Source organism: Rhipicephalus microplus, chromosome 6 (genome assembly GCF_043290135.1).
Source record: "Rhipicephalus microplus isolate Deutch F79 chromosome 6, USDA_Rmic, whole genome shotgun sequence".
NCBI classification, from domain to species: Eukaryota; Metazoa; Arthropoda; class Arachnida; order Ixodida; family Ixodidae; genus Rhipicephalus; species Rhipicephalus microplus.
The window spans coordinates 193818113-193833835 of record NC_134705.1 but is presented as its reverse complement, the minus strand read 5'-3'; the positions used below and the strand labels follow the sequence as shown (position 1 = coordinate 193833835).

Here is a 15723-nt window from a genome sequence, read left to right as displayed (position 1 = left end):
CAGTTGAGTACGGTAAGTTGAAGAAATTCGTAATGTCGACAAAACTGCACAACACGCATACCTATTTTGTGTTTATAGGGTAATTTATACCTATTTCTGCTGTACAACTTTTTGTACTTAAATGTGTTGCGCAGCAAGTCATGAGTAAGCACATGGCAATGTAATTGTTGCCATTATTGTATTTATAGCGTCCAAATAAAATGAAAGCCGGCCCTGTTTGTGAACTAAAGTACAGCTACTAAAGTTAGTTACGCTCCAAAGCTCTCGTTTCTTCGGACCAGTCGCATGGACAGCGTCAACAGTGGAGAAAAACAAATATGGCAGCTCGCATGTCTTCAAAGACGATTGTTGACGCAATCTGCAGATCGAGGAACAGCTCGTCTCCGTCGTTAATTACGGTACTTCGAGCGCCCACGGCACGGAATTAGACGTCATTGCGCGAGGGTGGTTGTACGACAGCCATGGATTGCGACGCGCAGCGCGCCGACGACGCCAAGTTGGGCAGTATCGCTGCGGCAGTCGAAGAAGTTGGGGATGAAGCGATGGAAACTAACGTCGCTAACGCCGAGTCAACGATTGACGGAGCGACCGCAGAATCCGAAGTCGTGGACGACGTCGCCGCCGAGCAGCGGCGTCAAATCCTCGACACCGTCGCGGCATCGGAAGGGTTCTTTAAGCACCAGCAACGCGGGGAACCCGACCTGAGTTACGAGGAGAAGCGAGAGATCGCCGAGAAGACGTTAGACGGCAACGTGCCGCTGTTCCTGCAGCGTTACGCCAAGTTCTTGTACAAGGAAGACGCCGCCTACTTCGAGGCGCTTAGGAGAGTCGACTACGAGGTCGACTTTCACGTCACGGAGATCGAGAGACGCAGCCGCAGGGGCAGCTCGCGAGCGCTCAGCGTGCAAACCAAGAATAGGCGATACGAGGCCCTCGAAAGACTCAAGACAGGCGGCGAGTACTTCAGCGACAAAGAAATGCGGCGAAGAAACCCGCTGCTGTTCGAACAGATGATCGGCCGCTACATGACGGAAAAGGAGAAGCTGGACCTCGACAAGATGGACTTCTCGACTCTAACGTGAGCACTGAAAAAAAAAAAAATAACACTAAAGATGGTTCCTAAGTAAATGGGCAAAGGAAAACGATCCGTGTGCGCTTCAAGCGCCGCAACTGACGCTTATGCAATAGTAAACAGTAGTTGAGGTAGTAGGCAGTTTGCCTGCTAGTATGACAGTTTACTATTGCTAATAGTTTTCAGTAGTACGACAGGCTATTTCGGTAACCTAATGTAGGCGCCCAAAAGATTGTCTATGACGCATACGCGATGTCAGCAAACGCAAAAGATAGCTTGTGCAAAGATTTGGGTTCCCTATTCTAAGGCTAATAGTGTAGTAATAAGAAATGTACACAGAGAGCGTCCTTTGAGTAGGATTTGCTTTTTTCATCACTTCAAGTGGGTACCCAGAGCAGTGGGTATGATGCATGCACAGTGCTGACACAGGCTGACACAAACGTCTGTGTACCCTATTCTGAAAAAGTCTAACTAGATGGTTTTAAAATAGTGTCCACGAAGCTTTGTGTTAGCGTTTATCGCCGCTGTGCACGCATCATACGCTATCCTCCTGAATACCGTATCTTACCTAACGATTGCCGAGTCTGCGTAGCCTATTCTAAAACTGCAGACTCTTTGGCTTTAGAATAGGTGCAAGTCTTGCATTTGTTAGCATCGCGTATGCATCGGATGCCAATCTCTTCTATACACGTGTTACATTATGAAAGTAACCAATGTACTCAAAGCAAGGCAAATCCTATGCACCCAATTCTAAAACTCTTTTATCCACCGGCTCATCATATTCCTTGTCTAGTCCGAAACGTGTTAAACTATTGAAGTGAAGGCAGTGGTTCGGTAATGCGCCTTTTAAACAAAACCAGTTTCCCCATTGGATACGTTCCAAGCACGACACCCGGCAACCTTACGCATGCATCAGGTGACAGTGCTTGGAACAGCAACCTTCATACCACAAGCTGTATGCTTACGTAAAGCCTCCTCTGTACTTTTTTGAAGGAGGCTGTAGTCCATACGCAACAATGCAGTGACAAACAATGTTTTATGTGAGAGTATTCTAGTCTGTTAGGCAGCCACTGCAAACACCAAACTTTCTCGACTTGTGCTGTGAAGACTGTGCATTTAAAAAAATGTAGAATCTCACCTTTCTCTAGGGATATTAATTTTTACGCTAGATGCATCTGTTTTCATATCACTTCCATTAAAAAAATTCATGAGGTAAGCGACCAAGAATGTAAAATGTTTAAAATGTGCCCCCCCCCCCTCCCATTTTTAGATCTAAAGTAAGTGCCAATGACCAGTCAGGGACCGAGCAATTGCCCCCTTCCCAATTCTGGTCGCATTATCCTTCCCCGCTGTGGGGACCCTTGCTTGGAATTTTATGGTAAATCAATCTCAGGATGCCCAAGCCTCGCCTAAACTGTAAGCACATATGGGGAGTAAATTTTTGAACTCATCTGGCTTGGTTCAGTTGTGATTGTACGAGCCGCACGAATGGCATTGCTCAAGTGACCCTGTTTGAGCAGTGATTCTGGAACAATCACCCGTGCCCTGCAGGTTCTCCGGCCTGCTGATGGAGCACATAGATCGGAACGAGGTCACGAGCCTTCGAAGACAGCAGCAGGACCTCGAGGAGGCCACATTTGAAGAAAGTGACTCAGACTCTGAAGAAGAAGGTAGGTAACGGTGACGACCTTGTCACACCAAATGTATCACATCCTTTGAGAAACCATTCTGCTCTTAGTACATGGACAAAGAAGAGCGCACAAGGGACAACCACTGGATGTCGATTACCCAGCGTCCAACAACGTCCTGTGTGCAACTTTCCGTGTCCCGATTTCATTTTCGCTGGTGACATGTATCTCAGTCAAAATCAACTAGCCAAAATTTCAGCTTTCTGCACAAACTGAAAGGAGGCAAAAGACTACGCCTTGATTTCTAAAATATATTAACATTGTGGCTCTCCATCAGGGTAGAGATGTTTATATATTGTTACGGGTAACAATATATAAATATATGTTGTGTATCAATATGTTAAAAATAACTTCGGTCAACGTTGAGATCCCTTTCTTTCGTATGTTTCAAACCGACCAGGTGGGCTTTCATCACATTGTCGACTTTGCACGCAGATCATAGAGGGACCAGATAATTCGCAGTTCCGGCTGTGTGTACCAAGGTCGGTAGCATCAAAAATACTCTGGACATTCTGTCATCTGCCCACCGTCGTCGCTCCATAAATGGCTGAAGTGCCAGTTTTAGGGTCATGGGATGATGCCCACACAAGGCAGCTGGTGTTTTGATAAAATACAAATACAAGAGTGTTCCTGTACTTAGGTGCATGCTAAAGGACTGGTACCATAGAAATCAGTTACTAAGTCCTGTGACTGTGCCCACCGAGTCAGAAAAAGCGCTCTGCATTAACGTCCACTAACTACAAATCATTGTCAAAAGTAGTCGTTCTCAATTGCCAAACTTACAAGCCATTAAAAATTGAGGGCTAGCCGATGTGTCATTGCAGTTAATATGGCAATGAAGTGTACGAATGACAGTGGTGCCTCTGGTATCCATACTGTGCAGAGATAGAGTGCAAGAAATTACAATTATGTCTGGGGTCTTACGTTCCAAAACCACTATATAAGAGACTCCATAGGGGAGGGCTCCGGAAATTTCAACTATATGGTGTTCTTATACGTGCACTGACATTACACAGTACACAGGCATCTATCGTTTTGCATCCATCCAAATGCGACTGCCGCTGCTGGGATCGAACCCGCCATCTTTGACAGCCGAGCACCATAGTCACTGCTCCTCAACCGCAGATGGAGAAGGAAAAGAAATACAACTTAAATGCAATGAAATGCGACATTTCTCATCATTTTTCAAAAATATTCCTTTCCACGGCCAATCTAGAGTGTGAAGATGATGCACCACATGTTTCTGCGACGGAAAAGCGTCTCCTGAGGAACGCGTTCATGAACACTATGTACGAGAGCTTCCTCTCTGGGAAAGACAAGGATTACGATTACGAGTAAGTGACTGACCGTTTTTGAAATGAAAGTCTGTTACGAGCGACGGATTTTCGTGGAAACACATTGGTTTGAAATGCACTCTCTCACCTTGCAGGTCCGTCGACAACAACGCGGACTTCGACTCCCTCCAGACGAGGCAGCACGACGAAGAGGAAAAGTATTTCGATGCTGAAGAGCCGGAGATTTTAGACACAGTCGCATGAAAAAGTTTTTCAAGTGCGAGATAAAACTCCAGTTACCTGGACATGTAAATAAATTATGCATAAAGGGCTTGGCATGAACATTGTTTGACATGCTCTCTTGAGCATGCTTATGGGTAGGCACTGGTCTTCTGGTTCAGAACCTTGCAAAAAAAAAAAAAGACTTTTTGAAACATTTCTTTGTTCTGCCATCTAGACATCAAAGAGAATCTATTGCTGTTATAATAAAGCCTTCTAATGATAAGTACCATTGTGTTATCGGGCTCTCAAGTCAGCTTCACTATCATTTTCACTTGCAAACTCACAAAATTTTGACAATGGTAGTTGCAATTGAAAGCTTGCGAGTTCCAGCAAAAAATAAAACTGAATTATCTCTTGCAACAAATTTTATTTCAATATAAACAGATAACAATTCTAGGGTTCCCAGCCTTCATATTAGACATGGCAATAACTCATGTAATTTAGCAAAAATTAGAGGTCTAACTGTGATCTCCAATTGTTCTAAAATATGCCTATATAACTTTTTCTAGAATATTGAATGATGAGGTCAAAGGAAAATAGGGGAAGTCGATTTTTCGTAATATCTCAAGAAATACTTCAGATAAGAAGAATGCATAACTACTTCTAGCAGGCTAAAATGTGCTATGCCTTAAAAAGTTTTATTTGTGTTTTTTTTATAAGACCAGTGTGTCCCGTCAAAGTACTCGACTGTTTAAGGTTCTGTGTGAAGCTTCAAAGGCTTCGCTTCTTGATGAAACAACGGATCTTGAGTAGGTTTCCATGTAGCACCATTAAGAAACAGGGCTTGCGCCAGGGCTGTACCGGGCTGTATCAGTCTTTATGCTTACATGACTGAAAGAGCTCACGACGGCCAACTTTCAGAGAGTCTATGCAGCATGAAAATTGAATGTGTCTACACCCAAGGAAACAATTTCGAAGAATTTAAGACGTACAAGGTGGAGCTACAAGTTCTTTTTACCGAATCTAGTCTAACTACTTTACAGACAGGCCCTGTATTTCCTTATTCACGAATGCAGTTGGCTACCACACTTAGGTTGTCTGAGTAGGGCTTCCGACTTGATTTGTATAGTACTAATTAAGTCTCAAATTAAGTCCGGTGCAAATTAAGTGAGACATTCTACACGAAGATAGAGCTTAACAGCTATGCTATAAATGTATGACAGTGACAAGAGAGATATGTATGCAAGACTACATTTAAGAGGGGTCACAAGAGAACAAGAGGTTGTAACATTTAGAAAGTAGCACTAATTGTACTTCAGGAAAAAAAAGTACAACTGATGCTGTTTTAAAAGTGTATGGGTTCGAGCTTGTTGGTACCGTTTCATCTTCACAAAACAGCTCAAAAACGAGGAGACAAACACACAGGAAAGAGCACTGAACTACCAACAAGTGTGCTTATTTGTGAAAGTACGAATAAATGTGCTTCTACACATGGCAGGAAGGGGAGGGGGATTAAGAAGGCGCATGTGTCCTATACAGCACGTCTATTAATGGGTACAGATAGCTGATCTCCTTGTCTGTTATTGCTATCGAGGGTGCACCGACATATGCTGACGCCGCTTATGCATTTTGTAGGCCTTGTAGATTTCTCAAGTTCGGGAACCTCGATAGCTGCGAACAATGCGTGCCTGCTGGAAAAAGGGTTTGCACCCGCACTTTGTGCAATCAATTGCCAAATTGCTGGCTGTCTTCGTTCCAAGATTGCTGCATGTTCTTGTAGTCGATCATTAAAATACCGGCCCGCCCGATCGACGTAGAAGCGCCCACGAGACGTCGGAATCTCGTACACCATTCCGGTTTTGCAGGGGACAAAGCGACTTGCATGTTTTTTTCTGACATGCAAGTTTTCCAGAACTTGCCACATTCACTTGCTTGCCAAGGTAGCTCCATTTCAGAGGAACCGAGCATACCACTCTTATTTCCGTTCGTGCCACCACTTAAAATTTTTTAAGCTGTGGGAGACGCCGTGCACGCAGGGGACGACAGAAACCTTGGTCTTGTCAACTTGTGCTGGGGTTTTTTTTCTTCTAGGCCTATATTTGCGTAGAATAACTTCTGCCAGCCCTGCCAGGAACTGTTCAGGAAAACCAGCTCGTCAACCTGTCCACTTGAAGGGTGAAACTTGAAGCGACCCGATGGGGACATCAACGACATGGGCAATCCTCATGGTGGCCAGTGCGGTGGCACGTTTGACGAGCTTTGAGTGATGGGATGAAAATGGCAGAAGGTCCTTCTTCGATTGCAGGGTATTCCTATGTGTCTCCTCATTATGTCTGGGGTCTTACGTTCCAAAACCACTATATAAGAGACTCCATAGGGGAGGGCTCCGGAAATTTCAACTATATGGTGTTCTTATACGTGCACTGACATTACACAGTACACAGGCATCTATCGTTTTGCATCCATCCAAATGCGACTGCCGCTGCTGGGATCGAACCCGCCATCTTTGACAGCCGAGCACCATAGTCACTGCTCCTCAACCGCAGATGGAGAAGGAAAAGAAATACAACTTAAATGCAATGAAATGCGACATTTCTCATCATTTTTCAAAAATATTCCTTTCCACGGCCAATCTAGAGTGTGAAGATGATGCACCACATGTTTCTGCGACGGAAAAGCGTCTCCTGAGGAACGCGTTCATGAACACTATGTACGAGAGCTTCCTCTCTGGGAAAGACAAGGATTACGATTACGAGTAAGTGACTGACCGTTTTTGAAATGAAAGTCTGTTACGAGCGACGGATTTTCGTGGAAACACATTGGTTTGAAATGCACTCTCTCACCTTGCAGGTCCGTCGACAACAACGCGGACTTCGACTCCCTCCAGACGAGGCAGCACGACGAAGAGGAAAAGTATTTCGATGCTGAAGAGCCGGAGATTTTAGACACAGTCGCATGAAAAAGTTTTTCAAGTGCGAGATAAAACTCCAGTTACCTGGACATGTAAATAAATTATGCATAAAGGGCTTGGCATGAACATTGTTTGACATGCTCTCTTGAGCATGCTTATGGGTAGGCACTGGTCTTCTGGTTCAGAACCTTGCAAAAAAAAAAAAAGACTTTTTGAAACATTTCTTTGTTCTGCCATCTAGACATCAAAGAGAATCTATTGCTGTTATAATAAAGCCTTCTAATGATAAGTACCATTGTGTTATCGGGCTCTCAAGTCAGCTTCACTATCATTTTCACTTGCAAACTCACAAAATTTTGACAATGGTAGTTGCAATTGAAAGCTTGCGAGTTCCAGCAAAAAATAAAACTGAATTATCTCTTGCAACAAATTTTATTTCAATATAAACAGATAACAATTCTAGGGTTCCCAGCCTTCATATTAGACATGGCAATAACTCATGTAATTTAGCAAAAATTAGAGGTCTAACTGTGATCTCCAATTGTTCTAAAATATGCCTATATAACTTTTTCTAGAATATTGAATGATGAGGTCAAAGGAAAATAGGGGAAGTCGATTTTTCGTAATATCTCAAGAAATACTTCAGATAAGAAGAATGCATAACTACTTCTAGCAGGCTAAAATGTGCTATGCCTTAAAAAGTTTTATTTGTGTTTTTTTTATAAGACCAGTGTGTCCCGTCAAAGTACTCGACTGTTTAAGGTTCTGTGTGAAGCTTCAAAGGCTTCGCTTCTTGATGAAACAACGGATCTTGAGTAGGTTTCCATGTAGCACCATTAAGAAACAGGGCTTGCGCCAGGGCTGTACCGGGCTGTATCAGTCTTTATGCTTACATGACTGAAAGAGCTCACGACGGCCAACTTTCAGAGAGTCTATGCAGCATGAAAATTGAATGTGTCTACACCCAAGGAAACAATTTCGAAGAATTTAAGACGTACAAGGTGGAGCTACAAGTTCTTTTTACCGAATCTAGTCTAACTACTTTACAGACAGGCCCTGTATTTCCTTATTCACGAATGCAGTTGGCTACCACACTTAGGTTGTCTGAGTAGGGCTTCCGACTTGATTTGTATAGTACTAATTAAGTCTCAAATTAAGTCCGGTGCAAATTAAGTGAGACATTCTACACGAAGATAGAGCTTAACAGCTATGCTATAAATGTATGACAGTGACAAGAGAGATATGTATGCAAGACTACATTTAAGAGGGGTCACAAGAGAACAAGAGGTTGTAACATTTAGAAAGTAGCACTAATTGTACTTCAGGAAAAAAAAGTACAACTGATGCTGTTTTAAAAGTGTATGGGTTCGAGCTTGTTGGTACCGTTTCATCTTCACAAAACAGCTCAAAAACGAGGAGACAAACACACAGGAAAGAGCACTGAACTACCAACAAGTGTGCTTATTTGTGAAAGTACGAATAAATGTGCTTCTACACATGGCAGGAAGGGGAGGGGGATTAAGAAGGCGCATGTGTCCTATACAGCACGTCTATTAATGGGTACAGATAGCTGATCTCCTTGTCTGTTATTGCTATCGAGGGTGCACCGACATATGCTGACGCCGCTTATGCATTTTGTAGGCCTTGTAGATTTCTCAAGTTCGGGAACCTCGATAGCTGCGAACAATGCGTGCCTGCTGGAAAAAGGGTTTGCACCCGCACTTTGTGCAATCAATTGCCAAATTGCTGGCTGTCTTCGTTCCAAGATTGCTGCATGTTCTTGTAGTCGATCATTAAAATACCGGCCCGCCCGATCGACGTAGAAGCGCCCACGAGACGTCGGAATCTCGTACACCATTCCGGTTTTGCAGGGGACAAAGCGACTTGCATGTTTTTTTCTGACATGCAAGTTTTCCAGAACTTGCCACATTCACTTGCTTGCCAAGGTAGCTCCATTTCAGAGGAACCGAGCATACCACTCTTATTTCCGTTCGTGCCACCACTTAAAATTTTTTAAGCTGTGGGAGACGCCGTGCACGCAGGGGACGACAGAAACCTTGGTCTTGTCAACTTGTGCTGGGGTTTTTTTTCTTCTAGGCCTATATTTGCGTAGAATAACTTCTGCCAGCCCTGCCAGGAACTGTTCAGGAAAACCAGCTCGTCAACCTGTCCACTTGAAGGGTGAAACTTGAAGCGACCCGATGGGGACATCAACGACATGGGCAATCCTCATGGTGGCCAGTGCGGTGGCACGTTTGACGAGCTTTGAGTGATGGGATGAAAATGGCAGAAGGTCCTTCTTCGATTGCAGGGTATTCCTATGTGTCTCCTCATTTTTGCACTGTTTTTCGAAGACGAATGCCGACAGGTGACAAATAATTGAAACGCATGGTGTTGCTGGGGACGTTTCTTCAAGGCTACAACTGCTTATACTTCGTTTGATAAGCTGTTGGCAGTGCAGCAAATACTCCCCAAAATATTTTAGCAATCCAGGAGTATTTTGCCAACTACGAGCTCAGAAACTCGTAACAGGGTTAGGATTGATGTCTTTGAAGTGCACAAGCTGTTTAATTCGTGAAATCAAGAAAAGCCGGCAAGGATGAATCTCTGCAGAGGCTCATTGCGAGGCTTGTGATGAACTGCCTTTCGCCAATATGACGTTGCCCGAGCTTCAAGACACCCCACAAGCAGAGTCTTCGGCGAGAAAACCATTCGGTATGCACGATTTTCCCAAGTTGACAAAGCAAATCGCTTGTAACGTCCTTTAAGTGCTTTGCACCACAGGGACAGTGCAATCGTAGATTCGTTTATTAAGAGGATGGCAAAACTTACACAGGTGGGCTAGCAAATACTCTAATGGTGGGAAACGACTAAGAACATGGGCAGAGTCATACCACTAAACAAGTGCTCTTGCGGGAAAAGTCACGATTGAGCAAAAAAATTAGCAAATGGTGCGCAAAAAAGTGGCACAAAATTCCTTGCAAGTGTGTAACGGATATCACGCTTCTCTGAAGAAAGACGAAAGATAGCATAGCGAGTGCTGGCCTAATACACAAAAATTTATGATTATGGCGTAGTGGGCATCCAGCAAGTGTGCTTGTAGCAGTTACCCAAAGAGAGTCTAGAAAAGGCTTTGAAAGAGCGCTCTTCTAGCTTTCGCTATGACTGCATTGCACGTTCCGTGCAGTTCTGGCGTTTTTTTGTTTTTTTTTCTAGAGGCAAAATTGTAACAAAGGTGATCCAGCGATTCTAACAAAGGTCACAATGGTGATCCGGCGCTCATAAGAAGGCGAGATGCAACCAACTGTGTCCATGAGGGCAATGCAGAGGATGCTGAAGAAGTTAGCCTTGACCTGCGAGAAGCGCTCTGGAAACACACTTCTCATGAAAGTGACGCTCGTAACACATTACATAACTCTTCATGCGTTTGTTTCACAAGGACTGAAAGTTTGAAATATGTAATGGTTGAGGTCACCAAAGCCTGCTACATTAAAATGCCACGGCTCTTGGTAATTTACTTCATCTTGTCCATGCAATGTCCAACTATTCCAACAATAACAGGCTGTCCTGTTTCACTAATGTACTGTTTGTGACAATGCAAACATTCAATCATGTAGATAGAGAAGAGGACAATGCAGGTTATAAAAGTAGAAACCACACTTTATTCTATTCACATGAAAAAGGCAGCCTAACACAAAAGTGACAAAAAGACACTTCAGAAAAAGCGAGTGAGAAAAGAATGAAAAATCAACGGTGAGCATGGCAAATAAATAAGCAACAAACAAACACGTCACACCAGAAGTGCGAGGAAGAAAGGCGAGAAACAGTAATAGTATCTTAAAGCCAGACAGATCGTCTCCAGAACACTTGTCAATGCTTTCCAGTGTCGCGTATGAAACGTTTCAAATGATAAATTCATTAGCTGCCCCTCGTAAAAGAGAGATCTATCACTGTTATCTCTGCTGCTGCAATGTTGACTGGAATGCCCAAGCAGCCGCGACGCAAACAAAAATAAAAACCACGCAAAGCGCTCGTCTCTGACATGCACACGCGTGATGTGGACATTTAAAAAGTGAAGGATAAGCTCAACTGCAAGAAAATTCCACAATGTTGATAAATCTTTCTATGCCCAAGCAGTATATTCAACTGAAACAATTGGGGACATTAAATGTGGAACGCCAGATCAGTTAAAGGGCCAGCAAACAATCCCGAGGTCCAAAAATTGTTATAAAGAGAAATATGTGCACTTTTGTTTTGTGAACATGCTACGACAAGAATTTGATGAGTGCGTGCTATGTTAAGGATATTACAGCGGTTAGAGCATCGGTTCCAGCGGTTTCAAATTCTCGCGTGGCCTCGCCACCCTTTTTTCTCACAGCAAGGCGCAGCCCGCCGTCGTGACTGGTTTAGAGCAATCGATGGACATGCGCAACGTCAAGTCACCAATCTTTGCGTCACTGCGTGTGAAAGGAGGATTGGTCACGTGTAGGAAAGGAGCACGGGAATTGTTTTCTGTAATGGAGGCTCTGCCCCGCGCTGTATTATTCGGAAAACGCGATAGCTGCAGTCTACTCAACAAGTGGCCGAGCTTTTTTTGGAGGTGTAAAAACAAAGTCGGAGCATGTCCACTGACCCTTCAAAACCAAGCTGTTTGAGAACTGTGTCGTTAACTTCAAGTTGCCAGGTTCACGTTTAGATGAGTTACATTATGAAACGGCTTAAATCGCAACCCAAATGTCAGAGTGACATTGCCAATTTTGAAGTCTTTTGGCAACATTTGCTCAGACTTCGATACTGCAGTGCGCACTGCATTTCCTAGCAAACGATACTCCAGGCTTCTAGAAGACTTCGGACGATAAAGCCTCCAGCAACCTTACCGAATCGCAGACAATGAATAATATTCTAGACATGAAATATACTGCTGGAACAAACCCTTGCGAGAATAAAGGTCTCATATTTATCACAATTATCTTGTGTACCTCCTTCGATGCGCAACTACTGTTTTGCACACCTCACTCCTCAGCCAGGAAACCGACATCAGAGACATCCTCGCATTACCGAGGCTAACGACATGACGTGCGTGCTATGTGAACTAAACAGTTTCCTTGCTCAAAGGGGCACCGACAATAATTTCGCAATGTGAATTCACTTTGCCACACAAATCTCATTAACACCAAGACAGCTCTGAACAAGTGCAAAGCTCTTTAAATGTTGATATTTCTTGACATAAAAGCCTATTCTTGCATGGTGCACCTATTGAGATAAACACCATTGCAACGTCGGGCTGCAGTCATTGGTGGTGGATTCAGGGACTCTGATGCCAGCACCGTTGTGCTTGAAACGGAATCTGAGAAGAATTGCTGGGGTTTTAAGTCATCGCAATATACAGTACAAACCAAAACTTTTTTTTTTTATACATTTGTAAGTAATTTCTCAGGGTGCAGTCAAATTTAAGAGTACATCTTTAGGGCTTTTGAGGACTTGGCCTTTTATCTGATTCAAAGATACAAAGATTCAAGCTGAACATTTTTGTGTCCGTACCCCTTTGAGGTTAGTCGACAGCAACTCCGGCAGATGACCTACCATGTTGCTTCTTTGAGGCCTGCATTGTTTTGGCCTATTGCCAACTAAAATATGAAGGGGGGAGACATCACATATGAGCACCATGCAAGCCAGATGCGCCACGCTCTTCAGAAAAGGCTGCCTTGCATCTGATGTAGCAATCGCGTTACGCCGAGCCTGGCAAGACGAAATAGCTATCCTAGAAGACAAGACTTTCAGGGTGGCACAGTCGAAAAGCAAGCACCACCAGCATTAACACGAAATGGAAGGAGGGTTTCCATATTTCTCCATTAGGAAATCATATATGACTCGGGTATTTTTACGAACCGCTTCACACTCACCAGAGGATCACTGTGAGAAATAGTGACATACAGTCAAGCGACATGCAATCCGTGGGTTTGGGTTGTGATTTGGCCCATCGTGTGAACGCAGCTTGAAGCGCAAACCCAACTTGCAGGCACACACATTCTGTAGATTTTTAAGAACTCTACAACATCAGGTAAGTAGACTTACTGGCGAGAAAGGCCTCCATTTCTTTTCTAAGTTGGCCTCTGCTGCAAATTTTTTTCTAAACAAAGAGAAGACCGATCCTGGGTGTGCTGGATGCATATGGGATGATGTACGTGCATGACACTATGCACTTGTCCAGCACGACACTAAACGTTTTTTACGACTATGAAGCAACAGACTTGAGAGAGCGAAAGACGCAGAGATCAAACATGTGGGCATCAAAGCACACGGACAAGAAATGTGAAAGGAAGATATTTTTTTAAGGCACTCCCCTGAGAACATAGTTTCCGTTAAGTAAGCAGAAAGCACGAAGATTGCATTTTGACAGTGAGACTGTAACAGACCACATCGAAGAGGCATGGTGTCTGTCAAAAACTTTTTAAAGGCCCCCGCACGTTCGATTGCGAATCACTTGACAAGTTTGTGCTGTACCCTTTGTAGCTAAAAAATGTTTGGAAATCCCGATGAGAAAATTTCGCTGCTGGCTTCAGTAAGCAACAAAACAACAGATGCGGTCTGTTAAAAATTGGTTGGCCGGACGAGTCTCATACACAGGTAGAAAATATTGATCATAGACGAGCAATATCTTTTTTTGATGCTGTCGGCACGCGCTCTCTGCCGGATGACCGCAAATGGTGCTTCCTCTGTGAAAATTTCACGAGCCTGATATCCTTATTTTAATTAAACTATGTTTGTCACAGGATAAGCAACACTGCAATCTTTAAAAGTGCAGCAAGCCATAACAAAGTATTTAGCAAAATGGCAAAAGAAATACCAAAGCAAAGCGCAAACCAGCAGCATGAAGCCACCCCACATTCTTTTGGCTTCCACAATAAAAGCTGCTTTAGAAAAGACAGAAGGTGCAGGTAATAAAAAATAACAATAGTAATAATAAAGTTTGTCTCGTTATCACCTATTCCCTGCCCTTTCAATGAGGCTGGGTTGGCAACCACTTCAAACTGTACCAAGTTGAGAGCAACACAACCAACAGCAAGGCTAACCATTGTAAGCAGTTTCTCCTTTAGAGGTGAAAGATTGAACACGCAGACATAACAGAGTTCGAAAAATAAAAATAAAGCTTGGTTTGTGCGTTGGTCACCAGTGTTCGAAGCATTTCCAAACTTGCAATATCATCACCCCCCCCCCTGAGCACCCCCTATTGCGCGACGAAACCCGGCGCTTGAAGTCTCAACGTGTAACAGGAATTTTCCTCGAAGCTCTTCTGCACCTTCCGCCAAGGCAGTTCATATTATTATTTGGTGGTCATTAATCGTCGTCGAAAAATCTGCGAGTCTGTGGAGGCTCACTTTGCTGCTACAGGCTCAGGGTTGCGCTTCCTGAGCTCCGAGCCGTCACCCTCGCCCTGTTGCTCGGGCGTGTCGTCCAGGATCACGTCGTCGTCCTGCAATTGACCCCGTAAAAATTTAAGTGTAACAGGAGTACTGGCATAAAGATTTTGCATTCCTTCTGTTGAAATTGGCAGCTAACAACACACTTGTCATGGCTAGAAACCCTGTTTGCTTGAGCGCACAACAGTTAAATATACCGAGATGGTGTCATAGCACCAAGTCACAGTTTCGGTTTCAAAGAGCGAAGAGTGAGGTGGGACCGAGAGTGGTTTTCACGTAGGCATTGCTGGCTGCGTGAGCATGCAAAATGGAACGAACAGGAGCACTGAATCGGCAACATTTTTCAACGGAGGCTTCATGGGTGCTGCTCTGGGTTGTTGTAAATACGTGTGACGCCTCCAAATCAACTACGAAGGCAAGGCATAAACATCAGTGTTTGAAATCTAGTGCAAGTTCATAAAGCAGATGCTCCTTTCCATTGAAAAGCTCTGCAAGGAGAGAGCCCCTGCAAGAATAATGTCAGCCTACAGAAGTGGCTGTTGGTCTTCACAAGGGTGGAAGCGGTCTTCCGCAGGGGTCACTAGAGCAGAAGCTGTGAATTTTGATTCTAAGGGCGCGGTAACATAAGCACATGACATGATTTGTAGAACCTCCTATACGTTGCGCGCTCTCAAAGGTAAGACATCGCATGAAAAGAGCATTTCTCCTTGGATCGACCTCACTTTTTCTCTTACACCAGTGTTTTGTGAAGTTACGCGATTTCGGATCTAAAAGAGTAAGCGGTCAGCCTTAGTTTGTATGTTAACGGGGTTGTGACGTTGACAAAGGAAACAGTTGCCGTTTTCATGACTGAACTTTTTATTTGGGCGAACCCGGGTCCAGAAAACGAAGCGTCACTCTACAAGCAATGCACGCTGTGGACTGAATAGACTGATAGCAGAGAACATAGAGCATCGGCCATCAATAATCTGCCAAGCACTGAAGTATGTCAGCACATTATTGAAGATTCCAGCGTTATCGCTAGTGGTTGCGCAAGTTCCAGAACTCTAACGTACGCATTGTGCATGTAATTTCAATAGAAGATTATCTAGACGATTTCCAGTCATTCGGGCAAGGTTTGCACAAGGCAGTGTTA

The 15723-nt window shown here is 43.9% G+C and overlaps 3 protein-coding genes across 4 annotated transcripts in view; 2 read left to right on the top strand and 1 right to left on the bottom strand.

The window, feature by feature from the left end:
• Window positions 1–319: 319 nt before the first annotated feature.
• Window positions 320–15723, top strand: part of LOC142765775 (coiled-coil domain-containing protein 97-like) — a 17211-nt gene continuing 1807 nt past the window's right edge. The window contains exons 1-4 of one of the 2 annotated variants that reach the window (XM_075867427.1): window positions 320–1078; window positions 2624–2742; window positions 3977–4094; window positions 4190–4542. In XM_075867427.1, coding sequence (XP_075723542.1) covers window positions 462–1078; window positions 2624–2742; window positions 3977–4094; window positions 4190–4298 — 963 coding nt within the window. In that variant the 5' untranslated portion in view covers window positions 320–461 and the 3' untranslated portion in view covers window positions 4299–4542. Of the gene's footprint in view, window positions 1079–2623; window positions 2743–3976; window positions 4095–4189; window positions 4543–15723 lie in introns of those variants that run through there. The other variant, XM_075867428.1, reaches the window with a different exon arrangement.
• On the top strand, window positions 6678–7459 carry LOC142765777 (coiled-coil domain-containing protein 97-like). Its single transcript, XM_075867430.1, has 2 exons — window positions 6678–7011; window positions 7107–7459. The coding sequence occupies exons 1-2, from the start codon at window positions 6803–6805 to the stop codon at window positions 7213–7215; spliced, it is 318 nt and encodes a 105-aa protein (XP_075723545.1). The 5' UTR covers window positions 6678–6802; the 3' UTR covers window positions 7216–7459.
• LOC142765776 (thioredoxin-related transmembrane protein 1-like) overlaps window positions 14188–15723 on the bottom strand; it is a 15276-nt gene continuing 13740 nt past the window's right edge. Inside the window, exon 8 of the mRNA XM_075867429.1 lies at window positions 14188–14641. Within this exon, the coding sequence (XP_075723544.1) occupies window positions 14543–14641 (99 nt within the window). The 3' untranslated portion in view covers window positions 14188–14542. The remainder of the gene's footprint in view (window positions 14642–15723) is intronic.